General features: G+C 35.8%; 1 protein-coding gene across 1 annotated transcript in view; it reads left to right on the plus strand.

Moving 5' to 3' along the window:
• The first annotated feature begins 6,014 nt into the window (after positions 1-6,014).
• Positions 6,015-18,452, plus strand: part of CUNH14orf39 (chromosome unknown C14orf39 homolog) — a 43,658-nt gene continuing 31,220 nt past the window's right edge. Inside the window, exons 1-4 of the mRNA XM_054567032.1 lie at positions 6,015-6,063; positions 6,149-6,205; positions 7,404-7,530; positions 8,717-8,806. Of these exons, the coding sequence (XP_054423007.1) occupies positions 6,015-6,063; positions 6,149-6,205; positions 7,404-7,530; positions 8,717-8,806 (323 nt within the window). The remainder of the gene's footprint in view (positions 6,064-6,148; positions 6,206-7,403; positions 7,531-8,716; positions 8,807-18,452) is intronic.

Raw genomic sequence — 18,452 nt, forward strand, 5'->3', positions numbered from 1 at the left:
GCAGCCTAAGAAATAGTCTTTAATGAAATTGGGTGATTAGCCTGGGAAGGTATAGGCCATTCAAAGTGGATGTTTGTGTTTATTCTGGGCCTAGAAATTATATAGTGCATTCAACACTTAGTAATGAGCCTGAGGGATTTAAAGATATGGTGAAGAATATATATGATTTTTCTGTATACAGGAAGAAAAAAGAGCAGTTAGAAACTCCTGGAAAAACAAAATCTGTATAAGAAATAATGGCTCAAATATGAAACAAACTGAAGCACGACATTATTATGATCAATTGATGAAAATTTAATTGACTTTGATGCTTGGAAATTTGCTGCAATTTTCAAATGGCATGTATAGTGACACAAAATTTCATCATCTGTACTTTTGTGCTTTTAAAACAACTTGATAACTGCAGGTGACATAAACCCAACTTACATTATCTTGAACAAAAATGGAATCTATTGACTTACAGAACTGAAAGTGCAAGAATAGCTGACTCCTCTATATCTTGCTTCTCCTTTTATTTGTGTTGCCGTCATCATAAGACAAGTTTTTCCACATGGTGAGAAAGATAATTAATTATCAGCTGTTCCAGTTTTACAAGATTTTTGGAATTCACCAATTCAGAAAGACATGTTTCTTCCACCATTCAACACATACTGTTTAAGTCTGGCTCCATAGACCGAGTGCTGTGATTGGCCAGGCCATTCCTGGCCTGGTCAGATGTCCGTTCCTGAGATCAGAGCCCTGTGGGAGCTAGATACATATCATTGGTTTTTGTTAAGAAAGCAGAATTCTGTTGTTAGAGGAGGGACTCGAACATCCTGAGCCTTTATTTCTCTCCAACTTCTTTGTGGTGAGTTTGTGCCTTGCTGAATACCAGAAGAAGTGGGGTATGAGGGGAACAACTTTCAAGTTCAGAGAGATATCTTAGTTACTGCAAGTTTAAAAATTTCCTTCAGATAATTTAGTCTTTTTCAGATAAATGCTAAATCTTTTAGATATCCTCTGCCTCTCTAACATGTCTCTTTTATGGGGAGGGGGCAAATAATGACTTCATGGTGGAGTAGATTGGGCTTTGGATACATTTGGTCTCCTTGGGACCGTTTCTCATCTCTGCTGTGCAATGAATGGTTTTATAGTATGGATTGGCCCCCATAAGGCCTTTTGGAGTGTTGTACATAAACCCATTACTAGAATCTGGGCTTCTAGATATTTACCTTCTGAAGTGAAACACCAAACACTTTGTCTTCTGCCCATACCTCTATAAGTAGTCTATTCACTAAATCCTTATCACTTGGATCATCTGGGGTGATTTTGTTTCCTGCCCCATGGGACCTTGCCTGACAGAGTTGCTGACTGACTTTGAACTAAATGTCACTGAGATCATTGATTTAATATCCCCAAACTATCATCCCAGTCACATGCGTATATCTCTATTGCAGTACTCACTGTCAATATCTGTCCGCACAGTTAAATCAAGAGGTTTTTGAGAGCAAAGACCTTCTTCATCTTTATAACTCCAGTGTTTAAGTACGACACAAGTGCCATAGACTTCAGAGAAGATTCCACAGATTTCAGAGAAAAGGGATACCTATAGCAGTCAGGCTAGACTGTCTAGGGAAGTTGGGACTTGAACCCTGAAGAGTGGATAGATCTTGATTGGGTCAAGAAGAAGAAACTTTCCAGTTGAGGGGATCATTGAACACAACGCCATGAAGGCTTAAATAAGCATAATGTCTTCATGGATCAGTGAGGGAACTGGCTTGCATAAAATGAAAGATTTTGTTTGGGAACTAAAGTTAAGGTCAGATTATAGAAGGCCTTAAAATAGAGCAAAGGTACTTTAATTTGAAGTAGAGAAAATAAAATCGTTAATTTCTTTTAAATTAGTTGAGTACCATGATGAAATAGATGTAAGAAAAATCAGTACTACTATAGAATGGAATAAGAATATAAAATTGGTCAAAGGGGAGGAGTTATTCCCAGTCTGTCACAGTAATCCAGATGCAAAATGATGTATTTTCTGAGCACCTCTCATTTATCTATCTATTCATTAACTTAAGTATCTGTTTAGTTTTTATCATGTGTTAGTCCCTGTGCTAGATGCTGGGGATATAGGTAAGCAAAAAAGAAATAAAATTAAAGAATTATGTGACACAGAGGATAGAACAATGGGGAGTAAACTAAAATTTAAAATCCCACGTATTAGGATTTTAGAGTAGTAGACATACTTGAGGGAAGCAGGTTTGTACCAGAAACCAGAATCATATATATAGATATATATATCTATATATATGATATACATATATATATATGGTGAAACAATGGATAGATCAGATTAATATTAAATGGTGTCTACAAGAGCTACAAGAACAAAAAAGGCTGGGTATTTTGCAATTGTCTACTGTGGTTTGCATACATTTAGAGGGAAACCCAGTAGCATTAGGATTATTGTGAAGAAAGAACAGCAGAGTTATCAAACAACTACACATAGTATGGCCTTGGTAATTCAAGGAAGTGATGAAGGTATACACCTAACCTGGCCAGGATAATAAGCAGCACTAATCCCTACACAGGGAATCAAATGAGAAAACAAAGAAGAGGTTTTTGTTTTACAATAATATTAAAATGTAAATTTAATCATGCATATTTGAAAATCCTGGCATAGTGTAAGCTTGTTGTTTTTCCCACTGACCTTATTGCCATTCGCATAAATAAATTAGCATTAGTAGATTCACACTGCTTTCCTTCCTCTTCTGTGACTGTTTTTCCTATAAGGACTGTTCTTAGGATGAAGTGGCATTTATAAATTTGGAATTGCTTGTGAATTGATTTGGGATTATAGCCATTACAACAAACTGCTGCTGTAACCTATTCACTGTGACTGCCAAGGTGTTTGTGAGTGTTGTAGGGACAGGGGACAGAGGAGGCTGGGCCTGGTCTCATGAAATACAGTGGGTGAGATAGATATTTATATAATAATTCTATAAATAATGTAGAATTATAACTGTGTTAAAGGTTATGAAGAATAAGTACATGAATTTTGAGAGTTGAAGAATGACTAGGAGGTTATTAAATGAAGAAGGAATAGAGCATCAGAAGCAGAATGATGACAAAGCATGTACATGTAAATATTTGGGTAATTTTCAGATAATAGGATAAACTAAAAGTATAGATTTGGGAGTTTCAAGCACAGAAGTGAGAACTGAAGCTGTTAGGGATGAATAACCTAAAGAAAAGGGGATAAAGAGTAGAATTAACAAAATATCTTTCATAAGGGACTGTATTTTGGGTAGTGACAGTGAGAGGGAAAGAAATATAAGCCAAAATCAGAGGGGCAGGTAGAGGAGGTAGAACTAGAAGAGAGTAGTATCTTGGAAGTCAGGGTTGCAGATAATTTTAATGGGATCAAATACAGAAGAGAGTTAGACAAAAAAGAAAGAATAAAACTGAGAAAAGACCATTATATTTGGAGCAAAAATATTTTATTGATTACCTGAGAAAGTGGTTAAATATGATGGCGATGGCAGTTGAGTTGAAAGAGTCAATAAGAAAAGGAGTGACAAGAATTGTAGGTAAGAGACATGCTTTCTGTTGGATAAATGTAGCAGTAAAAGAAAAGGGAAACAGTGCAATTGGGATAGGCAGCCAGTATAAATAAATAATTTCTTCAGATTCTGATTTGCATGTATGGAGCAAGAAGGGGAAGGAGCTAATAATAATAAGTAGGGAGAGACTTTTATGAGAGCACTTTCTCAGAAAATTATTTGTTAGGAAAAATGTTTACCTGAGTCAATGTTCTATAGTTTTTCAAATGGGGCACTATATTTCATAGGGGAATTTAGAGGGGAGAAGAAAATTTATTGTTTAAAACTTTCCAGTAAATGGAACATCTTTTCCATAAGGGATTTTGGAATGGGATAGGTGACAGTGGTGTTGGTAGAACTCAGGTATATTTTTGTGAGAGTAATTAGGATATAAATAGATGTGAATTTAAATGCAAATAAATTGATGTCCAGGATTCAGTAATCTGGTGTTTCTAGGTTCCCATATTTTCATAAGAAAACCTACTGTTAAGTTGAAATGGATCAACTCTTTTGACCCATCAGATTTTCTTGACGGTCATAGTAATGTAATGCCAACAAGACTTAATGATAACTTTAGCCTTTCTATTATTTTCTTGTGTCTTCCTTAAAAAGGATAGTTAATAAAAATATTATAAACAAATATATGAATAAAGCTGCTGACTTTATTGTATTATCAAACTTAGGCTTTGATGACTCACTATCAATAATGTTAACTAATGAATAATATATCACAGTATAATAAAATTGGCTATGCATATATGATCTGAGGTACTTGAGTAAGAAAAATATTTCTGAAGGTTTCTCTTTCATTTTAATAATCTGTGAAATAACTCAGGTTGTGGTGAACTGAGGCAGTTATTTAGGTCATTTAGTATTAAAAACACTTTGACTGGAAATATACCAATAATTAAGGCAACTGGGGGGAACTGATTTGTTTAAATTATTTTTTTCTCCATTCTTTATTTCACTTTGGAGATGCAAGGTCTAAGAGTATAAATTATCTAAATACAGTATTTTGAACAGAATCTCTATGTGCCTTTTATTCAAAACAAATGACTCTCAAATGTGTTTGAAATCTTATGCTTGGTTTTCAAGCACTTTTGAAAAATGTGGAATGCAAATTGAATTTCAATGATTGATTCGAGTATTTTTTACTGTCATGTTAATGTCAATTTTATTGCTGTTCTCCACACGTTTTTAAAACTGTTAAAAGAGGAATGAATAGTCCCTAAAAAAAAACCCCAAAACAAAAAACACTTTCTTCAAGGAAACTGGGGCGTCCCTTACAGGTTTCCCACCCCTCCGTTTAGGCTCCTCTCTGATGCCCGCACGTGTTCAAGGGCTGGGTTCACGCTTGGCCCGGTGGAGGAGTGATCGCACAGTGCTGGTCTCGCGGGGACTTGGATCTCGCTCTTGAGCGCGATCTGCCGCTACACTACCAGTTTCGCGGGCCTGGGCGGGGCTGGCCGGTCGGTTTGGGGGTCGTCTTTGCGTCCGTGGAATTCCACTCTGAGTGGGTTCTGGGACGGCGAGAGAGAAGGGAGTGGACGTTCGGGTTCCACAGGGACTACTGAGCTAGGTGTGGGTGGTGGTTATTCCCTGGACAGGCGGCTGTGAGGGGTTGGGGGTTGGGAGTTTGGGGGCGGAGGGCCGCTGGTGGGCCCCGTCTCCGGAGAACGGCTGGAGGTCGTGTTCTAGAGGCTTCCAGGCGCGGGGCCATCAGGCCACAGTGCCGTCCGAAGCTGTGGGCGTCGCGTGTTTGGGTGTTGGGGGCCGACTCAGGTGAAGGGAGACGAAGAGAGTAGGCTGTGAGAGCGCTAGCCTGCGAGCGAACTTCCCGCCTCAAAACGCGCGGGAAGCGGGCAGCGGGCAGCGTTGCTCCTGGAATCTGTAGGTGGGCAGAGATGCGAAGCCTGCCTCAGTCGTATTTTGTAAAGCGACTGGGCAGTTCTGCGAAAACTTCCTCTTTTTGGATTCTTGGTGGTGAATTCTAAGTGTGAAATTGCACTGGGCCTGTAGGAATCTTTCTGGTCCTAGTAGGACACATGCCGAGAAGGGATGTATTCAGAGGTATTTATTTTATAGGGCGAATCCTTTTGAGAACTCTGGGTGTCTGTGGCCTGCAAGAATATTCAGTGACTAGAACGTATAAATAATTTGAAGGCTCCTCCGGAAGTTTGTCATGCAGCGGGCGTTCAACAAGTATTGATTAAGGTGCCTGCTAGGTCTAGGCCCAGTACTGAGCTGAATGGGTCTCTCTCCTCCCCAGTTCTTGCTCCACCCACGTTTTTTGTTTTTTGGGTTTGTTTGTTTGTTGTGTTTTTTTTGTAATAATGCTGTGTTACCAAGTTGTTACTTAATATGTGCTGTTTTACGTGCAACCTCAGAAAATCCTTCCTTACATATATTTTTTTTTCCCACACAGTATTCAAGATGAATGACAGCCTATTTGTCAGCTTGGACAGACTTTTGCTAGAATTCGGTAGGTATAAAGTAAATATAATAGACTGTATTGTCATTTGCTATTTTAACAATGAAATGAAGTTGCAAAAACATTTTTATTTTAGTTTTTCAGTATGAGCAAGATATAAGTACTAAAGAAGACATGATTCAACGAATTAATAGTAAGTTTTGCATGATAAAGATGTTTTGGTTTTTGACATGTAAGGTAATATGGAGCTGCCTTGCTTAGGGTAACTTAAAGTTGTACTAATAAGTTTTATGCCAATTCTGTTTAGTGCCTAATAATAAGCTATATTTTTATCCTCACCTGAGGACTTGCTTATTAATTTTAGAGAGAGGGGAAGGGAGGGGGGGAGAGAGGGAGAGAAATATCGATGTGGGAGAGAAACATCCATTGGTTGCTTCCTTGACATGCCCTGACCAGGGATGGAGCCCTCAACCTAGGTATGTGCCCTGACCAGAAACCAAACCCATGACCTTTCAGTTCATGGGATGAGGTTCTAGCCATCTGAACCACACCAGCCAGGCCTAATAATGAGCTATTTATCTTAAGTACAGATTTTTCAGTAATAAAATTCTATATCAGTATTTAATATGTGTTGAAGAATTTTGCTTTAAGCTAAATGACCCTTTAGGTGCAGTTGAAAATATGTTATTTTTCTCAAATAATACAGGTTATTTCAAATATTTGATTCAGTGAGGGGTTAGGATTGATGGATGCCACATTTTTCAGGAATAAAGATACTGAAAATGAAAAAACAAATTCCATAAATGTGGTGTTTCAAAATTCTACAGAAAAACTATTAAAAGAAAATAGAATCATTAATTTCTTAACAGTTCTGAAAAGATAGAATTTGGTTATCTTTTATGCAACAAAAATGAATACAGAGTATTAAAATTTTACTTTAATCTCTTTATGAAACTATATTTTTATCTTGTTGTAGTCACTAGTGAAAAGAAGCCAGTTGAAGGTGCATTTAATAATTAATTGACATTGAGTTGGTGAATAGAAATTTCACATTTAGAAACAAAACTCTTATTTTAATATCATATATGAGTAAATACTTACAGGATCCCATAGCATCCTAAATTGCCATTGATCTTAGATACTACTTACTCTAGCCTTTAACAATAAAGAGGACATTTAATTTCTCTTCAATCCCAAACACAAATCCTTAGCTTCTGGGTATAGGAGCAAACCTGGCTCTGGTTCTGTGCTTTTCAACATAGGGCCCTTCCCATCTCCATTCTCTGGCTGTCTTCTTTGTAGGTAAGTTGCCATAACTTCTTTTTCTATTTTATTTGTTTATTTTAATTTATGATTTCTACCTTAAGAAAATAAATATATTCTCTTTTCAGAAAGCTTTGATGATATTAAACAAAATAAAGCAACTATTTGTAAGATACAGGAAACTATAAATACAACAGATGAGGAAATTGGTTATTACTGTAAACATAGTAAGGAAATCAAAGACAACTGTAGTAAGTGAGTATTTGAAAGAAAGGAGCTTTCAGTATTTGTCACTAGATCCCTTTATTCAAGGTTTCTGAGTTTATAGAAATTGCTGTTTTAAAGTAATATATTAACACAATGATGAATTAAGTCTTAAATTGCCTTGTAAGAAGGGAAATGCTATAAGATCTCTCTAATTCAGGTCCCATTACATTCAGTATGTAAAATTTCTATTACATAAATAAATTTGAAATAATTTACATCTTTGAATTTTTAAGATCTTATTTTTGTCTATTGGAATCTCACCTAAAATTAGTAGCTTTCAAAATAAAAGAATTCAATATGTTAAGAATTCTTTCGACATGGCTTCAGGTTCTGGATTCTATTAGTTAAATCCATTATAAGGCATAAATATTTTGAAATAAAGACTTGTTAATGGAACTTTATTGTATATTACAAATAATTAAAATATTAGTTTTTTGTATTTAATTTTGTTTGGACCATTGATTGTCATTGTATTAAATACTACACTTTAGAATAATTTGTTTTAAAATCTTATTATTCAAAATTTTAACAAGCCTTGTTTTTAACCCATTACATTTCTAAAAATATTTTATTTATTCATTTTTAGAGAGGGGGAAGGGAGGGAGACAGAGAGGGAGAGAAACATTGACGTGTGGGAGAAAGAGAGGAAGAGAAATACTGACTTGTGAAAGAAACATCTACTGGTTGCCTCTTGCATGCCCCCATCCAGAGACCTGGCCCACAACCTGGGCATGTGCCCTGACTGAGAATCAAACCTGTAACCTTTTGGTTTGCAAGGTTGTGCCTAAACTACTGAGCCACACCAGTCAGGGCCCAAAAGAATTTCTTAACTAAGATCTTAGGAGTATGATGTTGCAGTGTTGCAGAGTATATTCTAAAAATGCTATAGCAATACACAGTCCAGCCATGTTATAGTTGTTGCTTTCCTAGTCATGGTTCCAAAACAGGTTTTATATAAAAATAAACAGATAATGATATTTATATGAGCATATATATCATTGCATGAAAGGTGATAGTGGTGGTGATGGGAGATGGGAATATTTTTCTTGATGGAAGTTTGTTTTCTTCAGGAAGAGAAAGATTTGTTTATTTTTAAGTGGTTGCTTTTATTTTCATTATCTCTTACAATTTGTTTGTCATTCTGAGATGCTAATTAAAATATTTTTTTCCATAGCTGGAAGCCAACATGTGACGTTTTTCATAAACATGAAGATTATATGCAGGACCGATTTACTAGTTATCAAGAAACAATTGAAAAAGACAAGTACAGTACATATATTAATTTAAGCTTACCAATTCTATAAGTTAATAGGATATACTTTGTAAAAATGTAAATTAAAAAAATGTAGAAATTTTTTATACTGGAGTGTTTTTGTTTTCTTTGTTTTTAAAGTAAAGCCAGTGTTTTGGACTGTTGGGGTGCCATAGGAGGCCTACCTATTTGTTATATAGCTCTACTGAACCCTGTATTTGTTTAGGTATGTCCTTAGATAGAAACTATAAATAGCAATTACTATAGCAGAGTGCTTCAATTAATGGTGCTTAAATTATGACTGAATTGTTATAGGCAGACATCTAGGGGAGTAGTTAGCTATACATTTAGCTAATGAAAAATTTGGTGTACAGATTTCCCCCACTACCCAAAAATACAGCATTGTTATGAAACCTTTCATAAGTAGAAATGGTGTAAAGAAGCAATTACTGTCAATTTCTATGGAAACATTTTTGAGCATTCCCAAACCTAAAAAATAATCTATTAAATCATATCAAATAGCACATAAAACCTAAAATAACACTAACATGTAGTAAAAGCAGGAATGCACAGAGTAAATTGAGATAAAGCACACATGCTCACATACACAGTTCAAGGTTATGATGGCTTGATGCTGAGATGTTGAATGTAGTTCCCAGGGAAGGAACTTGGCAGTACCAGTCTCGCTGCTAAGGTGTGTGCTGCCTCTATAACAGCTCACGGTAAAACAAACGATAAATGCTATTTTTACTTTTGCCTTTTTTTGTAAAATCGAAAATTCACTTTAGATTTCTTTTGATGAGTGAAAATAGGTACTAATATAGGTCTTCTGTAAAAGTGAAGTAGTGTAATGTGAATTTTCAAAAAGCAGAGAATGTCTGTATTGACCTTTGAAAGGTATTTTGTATCAAAAGGTATTTTGATCATCTTATCAAAACTTGTTTTGATAAGAAGAAAGCTTATTGTGGGGTAAGTGGAGGCAGTCTGGCTTCCTCACCCAGGTGTCTGGGTAACTAAGGGAAGCAGTTTCTCACAACCTTGAAGGAGGGTAATAAAGTAGTGTTCTCATAACCTTGAGACTGGGTCTCACAGCCTTGAGTCTGGGTCTGAAACAGTTCTCATAACATGAAGTTGGCTTACTTGCACAGCTCATGCTATGGTACCTAACCATTTGGCCTGTAGCTGGCCTTGTTCCTTCTAGTAATTAAGAAGGTAGGGGCTTCTTAGTTTGCCAGCAGACATAGACATGGAGGGGGAGTGCAAGGGCCCACACTGGGTGCCACGCAGAGGGGATATGTGACATGCAGTGTGACATGCAGTTTGCAGCATGTGTGGATCATCAGCGCTTGAATAAAAGCATGTCAGACATCCCAGTGGCTCCGTGAATATTCTTCCATATGCACGAATCCCATGAACCTGTCTGGCCCTGAATGATCACAACACAACTGGTGTAGTTGGCAGGATTTTCTTCTAGGATTTTTATGGTTTCATATCTAATATTTAAGCCTTTAATTCATTTTGAATTTATTCTTGTGTGTGGCATAAGAAGGTGGTCTAGTTTCACTTTTCTGCACATATCCATCCAATTTTCCCAACACTTTATTGAATAAACTATCTTTAGCACATTGTATGTGCTTGCTTCCTCTGTTGAATATTAATTAATCACAAAGGTGTTGGTTAATTCCTGGGCTCCCTATTCTGTTCCATTGATCTATGTGTCTGTTTATATGCTGTTACCATGCTGTTTAGATTACTATGACTTTATAGTATAGTTCGATATTAGGTAGCTTGATTCCTCCAGCCTCATTCTTTCTCAGGATTGCTGTTGCTGTGCAGGACCTTTTGTGATTCCATATAAATTTTTGAAATATTTGTTCTAGTTCTGTGTAATACACCATTGGTACCTTGATAGGAATTCTGTTGAATCTATAGATTGCTTTGGGTAGCATGGACATTTTAGTGATGTTAATTCTTCCTATCTATGAACAGAGTATATGCTTCCATTTATTTGTATCTTCTTCAATTTCTTTCTTCAGTGCCTCATAATTTTCCAAGTACAAGTCTTTTACACCCTTGATTAAATTTATTACTAGGTATTTTATTCTTTTGACGCAATTGTGAATGGGATTTTTTTAAATTTCTCTTTCTGATAGTTCATTATTGGCATATAAAATGCAACTGATTTCTGGATATTAATTTTGTGCCCTCCTACTTTGCTGAATTCATTTATTAGTTCTAATAGTATCTTGTTGGAATCTTTAGGTTAGGATTATATATGAACAGTATCATGTCATCTGCAAATAATGACAGTTTTACTTATTCCTTTCCACTTTGGATGCCTTTTATTTCTTCTTGTGTGATTTTCTATGGTTAGAACTTCCAGGACTATGTTGAAGAAGAGAGGTGAAAGTAGACATCCCTGCCTTGTTCTCAATCTTAAGGGGAACACTTGTAGTTTTTACTTGTTGAGTATGATGCTGGCAGTGGGTCTGTCATATATGACCTTCATTATGGTTAGGTACTTTGCTGAGAATTTTTATCACAAATTGGTACTGGGTTTTATCAAATACTTTTTCTGCATCTATTCATGTGATAATGTGGTTTTTATTCTTCATTTTGTTTATGTGGTATATCACTTTTATTGATTTGTGAATGTTATACCAACCTTACATCCTTGGAAAAAATCCGACTTGATATGGTGTATGATCTTTTTGATGTATTTCTGTATTCAGTTTGCTAATATTTTGTTGAGGATTTTAGCATCTATGCTCATCAGGGATATTGGCCTATAGTTTTCTTTCTTTGTGATGTCTTTATCTGGTTTTGATATTAGGATAATGCTGGCCTCATAAAGTGAGCTTGAGAGTGTTTCCTCCTCTTGAATTTTTTGAAATATTTTAAGAAGGAGAAGTGTTAATTCTTGAAATGTTTGGTAAAATTCACCTGTGAAGCTATCTGGCCCAGGGCTTTTGTTTGTTATGAGTTTTTTGATTCCTGCTTCAATTTCACTAGGTATAATTTGTTTATTCAGATTCTTTGATTTTTCCTGATTTAGTTTTGGAAGACTGTATGTTTCTAAGAATTTATCCTTCATCCAGTTTGTCCAATTTTTTTGGCATATAGTTGCTCATAATATTTTCTTACAACCCTTTGTATTGCTTTGGTGGCAGTTGTTATTTCTCCTCTTTCATTTCTGATTTACTTTGGTCCTTTCTCTTTTTTTCTTGATGATTCTGGTTAAAGGTTTGACAATCTTGTTTGTCTTTTCAAAGAATCAGCTCTTGGATTCATTGGGGGTTTTTTTGGTATCATTTTTTTAGATTCTATTTCATGTATTTCTGCTCTGATCTTTATTTTTTCCCTCATTCTGCTCACTTTGGGATTTGTTGTTCTTTTTCAAGTTCCTTTAAGTGTAAAGGTATATGGTTTATTCAAGCTTTATCTTGTTTCTTGAGATAGGCCTGTAATGCCATGAATTTCCCTTTTATTGTAGGATTGCTTTCTCTGTGTCCCAGGGATTTCAGGTTGTTGTGTTCTCATGTTCATTTGTTTCTAAATGTCTTTTGATTTTTTTTCTTGATCTCATTGTGGACCCATTCATTATTTAATAACACATTATTTAGCATCTGTGTCTTTGTGTGTTTTTCAGTTTTCTTCTTGTGGTTGATTTATAATTTCATAGCATTTGGTCAGAGAAGATGCTTGATTTGATTTCAATCTCTTAAATTTATTGATACTTGTTTTGTGTCCTAACATGTGGTCTATCCTAAAAAACATTCCATGTGCACTTGAAAAGTATATATTCTGCTGCTTTGGAGTGAAATGCTCTGAAGATATCAATTAAATCCACTTGATCTAGTATGTCATTTAAGGCTGCTGTCTCCTTGTTGATTTTCTGCCAGGAAGATCTATCCATTGAAGTCAGTGGTGGTGTTAAAATCCCCTATTATGGCTATTGTATTTCTGTCAATCTCTCCCATTATGTCCATCAAGATTTGTTTTACATATTAGGTGCTCCTATGTTGGCTGCATAAATGTTTACTAGGGTTATATCCTCTTGTTGGAATGTTCCTTTTAACATTACGTAATGCCCTTCTTTGTCTCATATTATAGCCTGTTGTTAAAGTCTATTTTGTCGGATAAAGTATTTCTACCCCAGCTTTTTTTTCCTTTCTATTTGCATGAAATATCTTTTTCCATCCCTTTACTTTTAGTTTGTATGTATCTTTCATTTTGAGGTGGGTCTGTTGGAGGCAGTATATATATGGGTCTTGTTTTCTTACCTGTTCAGCTACCCTATGTCTTTTGATTAGAGCATTTAAGCCATTTACATGTAATGTTATTATTGACATATTTATTGCCATTTTATTTTTAAATAATTTCTTATTCTTCTTATCTCCTTCTCCCTCCTTCTATTTTCCCTCCCCCTCCCCATCTTCCCCTCCTTCTCCACTTGTTCCTTTTCCTTCTCCTTCTCCAAGCAGGGCCTCCCATCCAAGTACTAACCAGGCCTGACCCTGCTTACCTTCCGAGATCAGACGAGATCGGGCGCGTTCAGGGTGGTATGGCCGTAGACAAAGCAGGGCCTTTAACATTTGTTGCTATACTGGTTTGGTGGTACAAACCCATTTAGCTTTTTCTTGTCTGGGATGCTGCCTACCAGTCCTTCAATTATAAATGATGGCTTTGCTGAGTAGAGTAATCTTGGTTGGAAGTCCTTGCCTTTCATCACTTTGAATATTTCATGCCAAACCCTCCTGGCCTACAATGTTTCTGTTGAGAAATCAGCTGAGAGTCTTATAGAAGTTCCCTTGTAGGTAACTAACTGCTTTTCTCTTGCAGCTTTTATTTCCTCTACTTGTCTTTAAGCTTTGCCATTTTAATTATGATGTGTCTTGGTGTGGGCCTCTTTGGGTCCATCTTACTGGGAATCTGTGCATTCTGGACTTGTGTGTCTTTTTCCTTCACTAGGTTAGGGAAGTTTTTGGTCATTATTTCTTCAAATAGGTTTTCGATCCCTTGCTGTCTCTCTTTTCCTCTGGTATCCCCTTGATGCAGATGTAGTTACATGTCATATTGCCCTAAAGTTCCCTTAAACTCTCCTTGTTTTTTAAAATTCTTTTTCTTCTTTTTGTTGTTCTGTTTTGGTGTTTCTTCCACTTTGTCTTCCCAATTGCTCATTTGATACTCTGCTTCATCTAACCTACTGTTTATTCCTTCCAGTGTACTTTTTATTTCAGATATTGCATTATTTATTTCTGACTGCTTTTTTTTTATGGTTTCTGTGCCTTTTTTCATGCTATTGATTATCCTTATAATCATTACTCTAAACTCTATATCTGATAAATTGCTTGCCTCCATTTCATTTGGTTATTCTTCTGGAGAATTCTCTTTATCTTCCTATTTTAACTGCCTGTTTGTATTTGTTTCTATGTTAGGTAGATCTGCAAAGATTTTGGTGCAGTCCTGTGTAAGGTGCTGCCTGTGAATGGCCCTGGGCAACATGTTTAAAACTATTAGCGTTCCACAGCTTGTGGCTCCCTCTGCTGGGGTCGGTGTGTGCAGTCTGTGCACCATAGCCAACTATTACCAGCACTGGTCCTGGGGGAGAGTCAGCTAACGTCTCATAGTTCCCAGAAACCCGCTTCCTCCTGCAGGCTATCTGTTAGGCATCATTACTGTGAGAGCCTCCAGCTGTAATCTTCAGTAGCAGGGCTTACGTTCCACAGGGTGGGGGAGAGGGACTCCTGTGGGTGGCGCTGTTGCTTCCCCCCAGGCTGATGCAAGATGGAGGGGACTGCTCTGCCTGAGAAAGATGGCTTCTGCAATATGGTGGCATAATTGAACACAGGGATCCTGATGGCTGACACATCAGCTCTTTCCCCAAAACCACCATCTCCAGTCCCTCCTCAAGTGACTCAAGTCCACACTACCCTACCTCTACTGTGGCCCAGGGTAAGTGGCTGCAAATGAAATTTTGTGTGTTGGCCCTTTAAGAGGCTCTTTGCATCTCTAGCTATCTCTTCCTGGTGGACAGAAAATCTGCTGCTTTTCACAGCCAGATGTTATTTGAGTTCTTTCTGCAGTTCTGGTACTGTTGGCTGGAGAGCCCAGCTTGGAGTTCAGATGTCACACTTCTCAGGGCAACTACCCAGCCACTGAAATATCTCTCCAGAACTTTAGTTGCTGCCCATGGGAGCCCATCCAGCCCTCTCACGCCTCTGTACTCCATGTCAATTTTGTTGTGGTGAAGTGGTATCTTTCATATGTCCTTGGTTACAAGGCTTCTCTCCAGCTAGTGTTCAGCTGGTTTTTCTGGATGATTTTTTCTTTAATTTAGTTGTAATTCCAGTTTGGTCATGGGAGGAAGTTAGCATAACTTACACTTACTCCTCTGCCATCTTAGGTCCTCTCTGCACGTGATGATTTGATACATGTATATATTGTGAAATTATCACAGTAATACTAGGTAATAGATCTATTACCCCACATAACTACTATTTCTTTTTCATAGTGAGCACATTTAAGATTTACTATCTTAGCATGTTTTAAGCATGTGATATGGTATTGTTATTTTCATCATGCTGTATATTAGATCCATAGAATTTATTCACCTTATAACTGGAAGTTTGTACCAACATCTTTCCATTCCTCCTCCCACCAGATCCTTGAAACTATCATTCTACTCTCTGTACCTGTGTATTTGGTTTCCTTTAGGTTTTATACATCAGTAAGATCTGTCTGATTTATCCACTTAGTATAATACTGACAAGACTATCTCTGTTGTCACAAATGGCAGGATTTCCTTCATTTTTATGGCCAAATAATAATATATCAATAAATCTATCTATGCATATCTATCTATATATATATATCTATATATATATCACATTTTCTTTATCCATTTATTTGTCAATGATACCTAGGCTTTTTCCTGTCTTGGCTATCGTGAGTAATGCTTCAGCGAATATGGAGGGGGGATATCTCTTTGAGATAGTGATGTTTTTTTCCTTTGGATATGTATATGTCTCCAAAGTGGGATTGCTGTATCATATGGTCATTCTGTTTTTACTCTTTTGAAGAACCTCCATACTGTTTTTCATAGTGGCTATTCCAATTTACATTCCTGCCACCAGTGCACAAGGGTTCCCTTTTCTTCACATCCTTGCCAACACTTATCTTTTGTCTTTTTGATAATAGCCATTCTAACAGATGTGAGGTTATTTTTCATTGTGATTTTGATTTGCATTTCCTTGATGATTAGCAATGTTGAGCATCGTTTCATACACCTTTTGACCATTTGTATGTCTTTGAAAAAATGTGTGTTTAGACCCTCTGTCCATTGTTAATTCAGATTACTAGTCATTTGCTATTGAGTTATGTGAGTTCCCTGTGAATTTTAAGTATCATCCTCTTACTTGCAAATCAATATTGGACATATAATTTGTGAGTAGTTTCTCTGATTCCATAGGTTGTCTCTTCATGCCATTGATAATTTAATTTTCTGTATAGAAGCTTTTTAAATATGATGTAGTCCCACTTAATTTATTTGCTTCTGTTTTTGGTATCATATCTGAAAACTTATTGCCAAGATCAATATCAAGGAGCTTTTTCCTTATGCTTTCTTGAGGTGTTACATTTAAGTCTTTAACTCATTTTGAGTTTTGTGAGTGGTGAGGATAGGATCCAGTTTCATTCTTTTGCAGGTGGATATCTGGTTTTCCCAGCACCATTAGTTGACGAGACTATCTTTTCCCCATTGATAATTCTTGGATACTTTTCCAAATATGAATTGACTATATATGCATGGGTTTATTTCTGCCTCTTCATTCTGTTCCGTTGGCCTATATGTCTGTTTTTATGCCAGTACTTTACTGTTTTGATTTCTATATATCTGTGTAACATAGTTTGAAATTAGGAAGTGATTCATCCAGCTTTGTGTTTCTTTCTTGTGATTGATTTCTCTACTTGGGGTCTTTAGTGGTTCCATACAATATTAGGAATATTTTTCTATTGCTGTGAAAATGCCATTGGAATTTTGATAGGGATCATATTGACTTTATAGATGGCTTTGGGCAGTAAGGATGTTTATAATAATATTAATTCTTTTGATCCATGAGCACAGAATATTTTCCCATTCATTTGTGCTATATTCAGTTTCTTCAGTGTCTTACAGTTTTCAGTGGACAGATATTTCACCTCTTTGTTAAATTTATTCCTAAATATTATAGTTTTTGACGTTGTTCTAAGTGGGATTGTTTTCTTTGTTTCTTTTTCAGATAGTTCATTGTTAGTGTATAGAAATGCAACTGATTTTTATACGTTGATTTTTGTATCCTGAAAGTTCACTGAATTTGTTGATTATTTCTAACAGTTTTTTGGTGTAGCCTTAGAGTTTTCTATAAATAAGATCATGTCATTTACAAACAGAGACCATTTTATTTTTTTCTTTCCTATTTGGATGCTTTTTATTTCCCTTTTTTGCCTATTTGCTCTAACTAAGACTTCCAGCATTGTGTTGAATAAGAGTGGCACTTTTGTCTTGTTCCTGATTTTAACAGAAAAACTTTTTGCTTTTCACCATTCAGTATGGTGTTAATTGTGGACTGTCATATATGGCCTTTGTTATGTTGATGAATGTTTCTTATATATCCGGTTTATTCAAAGTTTTTATATCAAAGGATTTGAATTTTGCCAAATGCTTCTTCTGCATCTGTTGAGAGGATCATATGATTTTATACTTTATTCTATTAATGTAGTGTATCGTGTTTATTGATTTGTATATGTTGAACCATCTTTGCATCTGAAGGATAAATCCCTCTTAGTTATGGTGTATGATTTTTTAAATAAGTTGTTGAATTTGGTTTGCTAGTATTTTTTGAGGATTTCTGTATTTATATTCACCAGGGATATTGGCCTGTAATTTTCTTTTCTTGTAGTAAACGTATCTGGATTTAGTAACAGGGTAATGCTGGTCTTGTAAATGAGTTGGAGAGTGTTCTCTCTTCAATTTTTTTGTAATAGTTTGGTACAACTCATTAGTGAAATCATCTAGTCGTAGGCATTTCTTTGTTTGGAAGGTTTTTGATTACTTTTTAAATCTCCTTAACAGTAATTGATCTGTTCAGAATTTTTCATGATTCAGTCTTAGTAAGTTGTATGTTTTTAGAAATTTAGCCATTTCTTCTTCTATGTTATCTAATTTGTTTGTTGTCATATAATTGTTTATAGTAGCCTCTTATGATCCTTTATATTCCTGTGTGGACAGTTATAATGTCTACATTTCAGTTTATGATTTTCTTTGAGTCCTCTCTTTTTTCTTGGTTATTCTAGCTGAAGGTTTGGAAAATTCATTTATTTAAAAAAAAAACCAGTTTTTTGTTTCATTGATATTTTTCTATCATCTTTCTTATCTCTGTTTCACTAATTTCTGGTCTAATCTTTGTTATTTCACTTCCTTTTACTAACTTTGGACTTAAATTGTTTTTCTCTAATTCCTCGAGGTGTAAAGTAGGCTGTTTATTTGATATCTTTCTTTTTTCTTAATGTAGGCATTTATTGCTATAAATTTCCCTCTTGAAAGATCTTTTGCTGTATTCTATAAGTTTTGGTATATTGCATTTTCACTTTCATTTGTCTTATGGCACTTTTTGATTTC

The sequence above is a fragment of the Pteronotus mesoamericanus genome, unplaced genomic scaffold (assembly GCF_021234165.1).
Source record: "Pteronotus mesoamericanus isolate MK-2021 breed Mesoamerican mustached bat unplaced genomic scaffold, CSHL_Meso_final contig_182, whole genome shotgun sequence".
Taxonomy (NCBI): Eukaryota; Metazoa; Chordata; class Mammalia; order Chiroptera; family Mormoopidae; genus Pteronotus; species Pteronotus mesoamericanus.